General features: G+C 31.0%; 1 protein-coding gene across 1 annotated transcript in view; it reads right to left on the minus strand.

The window, feature by feature from the left end:
• The window catches only part of LOC121421814 (mucin-like protein), a 29636-nt gene extending 23157 nt beyond the window's left edge, over window positions 1-6479 (minus strand). The window contains exons 1-5 of the mRNA XM_041616613.1: window positions 6260-6479; window positions 4864-5080; window positions 4254-4418; window positions 3553-3684; window positions 720-925 (exon numbers count right to left, since the gene is read on the minus strand). Of these exons, the coding sequence (XP_041472547.1) occupies window positions 720-925; window positions 3553-3684; window positions 4254-4418; window positions 4864-5080; window positions 6260-6430 (891 nt within the window). The 5' untranslated portion in view covers window positions 6431-6479. The remainder of the gene's footprint in view (window positions 1-719; window positions 926-3552; window positions 3685-4253; window positions 4419-4863; window positions 5081-6259) is intronic.
• Window positions 6480-6762: the final 283 nt, after the last annotated feature.

A 6762-nucleotide genomic window follows, 5' to 3' on the forward strand; every position in this document is an offset into this window, starting at 1 on the left:
ATTGTTCTATATATGATGGAATGTGAGAAGAGGCAATGACAGAAATGGGATTCTTTCATGAGAAACACCAGTTAGAATGAATCTATATTACTACAGTATCAAACCTGAGATGCAAGATGGGAAAAGTTAGATGTTCCAATAATAAAGCAAAACGAGCTCAAGAATGTGTTTAGAAAATTGAAATATTTAATAGAGGTTCAAATCTTGTTTGCAGAACAGCTATAGTTATACCATAGTGTCATTTGGCAGGGGAGTTTGTATCGTAAAGTTATTGTGAAGAATGAAACATTGAAAATTCAAATAGATTGTGCATGGTTTGGGAGAAATAGTGAATAAGACAACCATGTTTGCATTAAGAGTTAACGTCTTGTTTAGGGACACTAGACAATATCCTGGGAATTGAACCTTATACCCATATAAAACTAGGCTTTAATTCAAAATAAAAAGTTCTGAGGGCACACTTTTAAAAATAAGATCTGTTGATATTCTTATCTGAGCAAAACTATGGTATTGAACAATTCTTGACTAACAGATTATGATGAAGTAAATAACATCAAACTTTGACAGAAGGTAAGTACACCAAACTTTTCAATTTTTATTTCGAAGACCAATCAACTAATATAGCTTAAAATACAGAACTATGGTGAATGATGTATCTACATGTAGTGAGGAATATAAAGGAGATCATAATCATATCAATAAAAAATGAGAAGTGAAACCTCTGTGCGTCCTTGTGATGCAGCAACTCCAGTGAACACTGTCCCAGAATTAATGGGTACTCCATTCTTGAATGCTCTACCTGTCCGCATCTGAACAGTAAATGGATTACCATCATTGTACTGTAGTATTATGTACTCCCCCAATCCATTGAACGTGTATTCCTTCCCATCAATTGTTTGAAAATGTGGGTCACCATCTCCCTGACCTACAGTTTTTAAATGACAAAATATACATTCTTCATAATGACATATATGATAATTTGAAAATAATAATAATGAAATGTAGATTCTTCTTGATTTCAAAGTGGCCATTGTAGATTGTCAAAGTAGTCATTATTGATGATTGTCTATTGAAAATATTGATATAGTCTTTCTTTATGCTCCTTTCCTATTGGACATTTCAAAGTAGTCATCCTTGCAATCAATATCAACTTTAATATCTTCCAGAGATAGTAATTGCAAGAATTATTATCTCCAGAAGATATTAAAGTAGTCATCCTTGCAATTATTATCTTTGGAAGATATTAAAGTAGTCATCCTTGCAATTATTATCTGTAAGATATTAAAGTAGTCATCTTTGCAATCATTATCTCCAGAAGATATTAAAGTAGTCATCCTTGCAATTATTATCTTTGGAAGATATCAAAGTAGTCATCCTTGCAATTATTATCTTTGGAAGATATTAAAGTAGTCATCCTTGCAATTATTATCTGTAAGATATTAAAGTAGTCATCTTTGCAATCATTATCTCCAGAAGATATTAAAGTAGTCATCCTTGCAATTATTATCTTTGGAAGATATCAAAGTAGTCATCCTTGCAATTATTATCTTCAGAAGATATTAAAGTAGTCACCCTTGCAATCATTTTCTTTGGAAGATATTAAAGTAGTCGTCCTTGCAATTATTATCTCCAGAAGATATTAAAGTAGTCATCCTTGCAATTATTATCTTTGGAAGATATTAAAGTAGTCATCCTTGCAATTATTATCTTTGGAAGATATTAAAGTAGTCGTCCTTGCAATTATTATTTCCAGAAGATATTAAAGTAGTCACCCTTGCAATCATTTTCTTTGGAAGATATTAAAGTAGTCGTCCTTGCAATTATTATCTCCAGAAGATATTAAAGTAGTCATCCTTGCAATTATTATCTTTGGAAGATATTAAAGTAGTCATCCTTGCAATTATTATCTGTGGAAGATATTAAAGTAGTCATCCTTGCAATTATTATCTCCAGAAGATATTAAAGTAGTCATCCTTGCAATTATTATCTGTAAGATATTAAAGTAGTCATCCTTGCAATCATTATCTCCAGAAGATATTAAAGTAGTCGTCCTTGCAATTATTATCTTTGGAAGATATTAAAGTAGTCATCCTTGCGATCATTATCTTTGGAAGATATTAAAGTAGTCATCCTTGCAATTATTATCTTTGGAAGATATTAAAGTAGTCGTCCTTGCAATTATTATCTTTGGAAGATATTAAAGTAGTCATCCTTGCAATCATTATCTTTTGGAAGATATTAAAGTAGTCGTCCTTGCAATTATTATCTTTGGAAGATATTAAAGTAGTCGTCCTTGCAATTATTATTTCCAGAAGATATTAAAGTAGTCACCCTTGCAATCATTTTCTTTGGAAGATATTAAAGTAGTCGTCCTTGCAATTATTATCTCCAGAAGATATTAAAGTAGTCATCCTTGCAATTATTATCTTTGGAAGATATTAAAGTAGTCATCCTTGCAATTATTATCTGTAAGATATTAAAGTAGTCATCCTTGCAATTATTATCTCCAGAAGATATTAAAGTAGTCGTCCTTGCAATTATTATCTTTGGAAGATATTAAAGTAGTCATCCTTGCGATCATTATCTTTGGAAGATATTAAAGTAGTCGTAATTGCAATTATTATCTTTTGGAAGATATTAAAGTAGTCATCCTTGCAATTATTATCTTTGGAAGATATTAAAGTAGTCGTCCTTGCAATTATTATCTTTGGAAGATATTAAAGTAGTCATCCTTGCAATCATTATCTTTTGGAAGATATTAAAGTAGTCGTCCTTGCAATTATTATCTTTGGAAGATATTAAAGTAGTCATCCTTGCAATTATTATCTTTGGAAGATATTAAAGTAGTCATCCTTGCAATTATTATCTTTGGAAGATATTAAAGTAGTCATCCTTGCAATCATTATCTTTGGAAGATATTAAAGTAGTCATCCTTGCGATCATTATCTTTGGAAGATATTAAAGTAGTCATAATTGCAATTATTATCTTCATAAGATATTACAGTAGTCATCCTTGCAAATATCATCTTTGGAAGATATTGAAGTATTCATCCTTGCAAATATCATCTTTGGAAGATATTGAAGTAGTTATCATTGCAATCATTATCTTGAAAAGATATTAATGTGGTCATCCTTGCAATTATTATCTTTGGAAGATATTAAAGTAGTTATCTTTGCAATAATTATCTTTGTATTTTTCACATTCATAGCCAAAACAATGAATTGTTAGATCATTATTTTTGTACATTTTACTAAGTTTACCTTTTATAACAGATAATAGTACATGTTAAGTTGTAGTCAATCTAAAATTATTAATTAAATTTGAATTTGTAAACAAGTTTCTTAAATGAAAAGATTCTACATATAAGATGAAAGATTCCAAAAGATGAATGAGAAAAAAAGAAGAAAAGGGGTAAAATATATCAAATACAAAGGCAAAAAAAGAGAACTAGTCTGAAAAGCATGATGATGTATTTGTCTGGTAAGACCCATACATTCTTTCTTGTTATTTCTTACTGATAATTCAAATCTGGACAATTTGTATAAACTTACCAGCGGTAGGAGGGTAGTAGCCATCACAACTTGTAATTTGTGGACGACGTTCTTGATAAAGATTACAATAGTATTCACCTAGTAGACCAGATGTCATCATACAACACATCTCTCTTGGGAAAACATCATCACCTTGATGTATTCAAAGATAACAACAATCTTAAAATTGGTTTCACTCAAATCAACACCCAAGTGTTTACATGTATAATTAAAAAAAAGTTCCATATTATTCTTGTAGAACATCAGTAATTGAGGGAAAATAGACAAAGAATGACGATATCATTTTGGCCATGCACATATGGACATTGGATAACTTGCTTCATATTTGCACATAACTATGCAGAATACATCAGTCAAAGAGATGAAGATTCTGAGTACACTTTTAATGCATCAGTAGCTTTTATTCAATAATTTAAACAATAGTAAAAATAATAACTAAATTAAAAATTCACAGGGTCATCAAATCCTCAAAACCAGTGCTTTTCACATGAACATTCATTGAATTCAATATATAACAATTACACACTTGTGATCAAATAAAACAATTCATTACCTGGTATGGGTTAGTACTACCCATGTAACAGTCACTGTTTATCTTTAATACTCTAATCACTATGAAAACAATCACTCTTACAGCTATATTCAAATTCTACATTGTAATTAAAGAACAAAATCTTGTTTCATTTACAAATGAAACTTACGTTTCCAATCATCATACAATGAGTTTCTGTTGTTTGGAATCAAAACTGAAACAAAATTACTGGACTCCCACAAGCTCTGGTACTCTGTGACAAGGGCATTACTGATATATGTACATCGGTATCCCTCATCTATATCTGTGGAAGACTGGTAACACTGTACTGAACCTAAGCAAAAGAAAGGATAGGGTTACAGTGAGAAGGAAACTCAAGAAAACACATAGAAAATCTATAATAATAGAAAAATAAACAAATAAACAAAAATAATAGACTAGCACATCTATGATGTGGAGCTCATCGCAAAGAAATTTAACACAATTTTAATTTCAGCCCAGTTGACACTGTAGTGAATTATATTGGTGACATAAATTGAGGATATAGAATTGAAATTGATGAAGAAATGACATAGAAACATTTTTTGTGATCTATGAATTAATTTCATACATAAATTCAGCATAAATAATTTTCTCGTCAAAATTTCTTAACTCTGTACTTAGTACCTTGGTGAACCTCATGTAGCTCTCAGATGGACCAAAAATAATCAAAATTAATCAACAAATAAATATTTTTGTGAGTTTGGATGAGCTAAAATCTTAAAATCTTTAAAACTTACTATAGCTGGAACTACTGAAATCTGTATCACTTCCCCTTGGAAACACACACTTTCTGAAGTTAATGTCCCTAGCAGCCTGAGGTTTTGTACAGGGACACACAGAAGCAGCAGAATAATTGTATGTACTAGCCAGGTCCTCCTCATACCAAGTTAAACATCCAACACAAGGATTGATATAATCAGCTGTGTTTGTATCCAGACGGTAGATATAGCTACCCTATGAACAAACAAGAATAATCACAGTAATTATAGTATCCATGTTGTATTATCTATATACTCTCCATAAATATACTTGTCTAAATTCACAAATGAGGCTTAAACAAAACCCTGGTCTACACTGTATCAAGAATAAATGCATGTTTTGGCAGAGGATGCTTCCATCAATGAACATATGATAAGAAAGCTGGTACCCCCTCTTGGCTTTAAAAAATTGTGATTTCACATATATCAGAATAGACATTCTACAACATCTCCCCAATAACTACTACTAATAATAATAATACTTATCACTTATACAGCGCTTTTCCCAAAAGGCCAGAAGTGCTTACAATGAAAATTTAAAAAAGAAATTATATGCTAAAACTATCAAAATTAAGAATTACGAACAAGATTCATTTCTAATGCATTCATACAGAATTACGAGATTCCTGATTAATTTGACATGATTGTGAGATGTCCTATAGTCAGACAATCTTTTTTCCATGTCAAGCTATCCTGACATCATACATTTTCCTTTTTATTTACTACGTCTGTTCACAGAGTGCATACACGGGACTTATCAAATATATATTTGTTGCACTCTGTGGGTACATTCAAAATCCATATATTGATCTATTTGCAGGATAAAACTGTGGTTTGTGGCATGCTTAGAAGTTATTTATTTGGTGTTTGCATTTACAAACAAACCATTTTTTCAACAGGCTCCAAATAAAACAAAATATATCTAAATGAAATAATCAATCTAATTTTCATATTGGCAATGTGATGAAATTTTAGGAATCACTGCTCTCATGGCAAATTTATCACTATTAAAGCCACATTCCTTATCGATCAGCTTTTTTTTTTTTTTGGGGGGGAGGTTCTGATACATATAATTTAATAAGATAAATATAGCATTGGAAAAAATACTATTGGTGCAAATTTAAAGACTTATGGGGTGTAGCAAGAAACTTGCAATCAATTGCAAGTCTAACTTTGGTCCCTAAATCAATCATATGTCTTGCAGTTAATTGCAAATTAGTGATTGCTAATCTGCTCCTTGAATCAAGAAGTTTAATCCAATTTGCTACAGCTAACGTAGAACTATCAGTTGTAAAATTGCAACAGAATATTTGCAATTGATCTCAAATATTTTCTTTAAACACCCCCTTAGACCTGATCAAACAATGCACTTTACCATCTGACCAGTGTTTCCAATGCGTGTGTCCCGGCTATAACTAAGATCTCTTGTTCCTTCATCATTGCTCTCATATAGATTTGATACACTTTCAATGATGTTGTATCCAACTCGAGCTGAAATTTCTTTTGTAGTTGATTGCCATTGAAGATCACCTTCACGATAGTTCATGAGTATTCCCGTCCTGACACCATCACTGAATACAACAGCTTGAAATCTATTTGTCTGTCAAACAAGAAACAATTATAGTTATGTTCTTTTGTAATGTTACTTTAAGATGTGATTAACATAACTGGATGGGATTAGATTGCATTTGATCTGAGTTGAATAAACATGACTTCATTTGATTTTGATATTATGTGATCATCCACTAGCAAACATGAAAAAAACACACATTCCATTTCATTAATACATCTGAATTGACATAGTTTGGGGAAAGCACTATCATGAGTGCTTTACAAATAGAATATAATAGTTTACAAATATCATACAATATCATAGAG

The sequence above is a fragment of the Lytechinus variegatus genome, chromosome 9 (assembly GCF_018143015.1).
Source record: "Lytechinus variegatus isolate NC3 chromosome 9, Lvar_3.0, whole genome shotgun sequence".
NCBI classification, from domain to species: Eukaryota; Metazoa; Echinodermata; class Echinoidea; order Temnopleuroida; family Toxopneustidae; genus Lytechinus; species Lytechinus variegatus.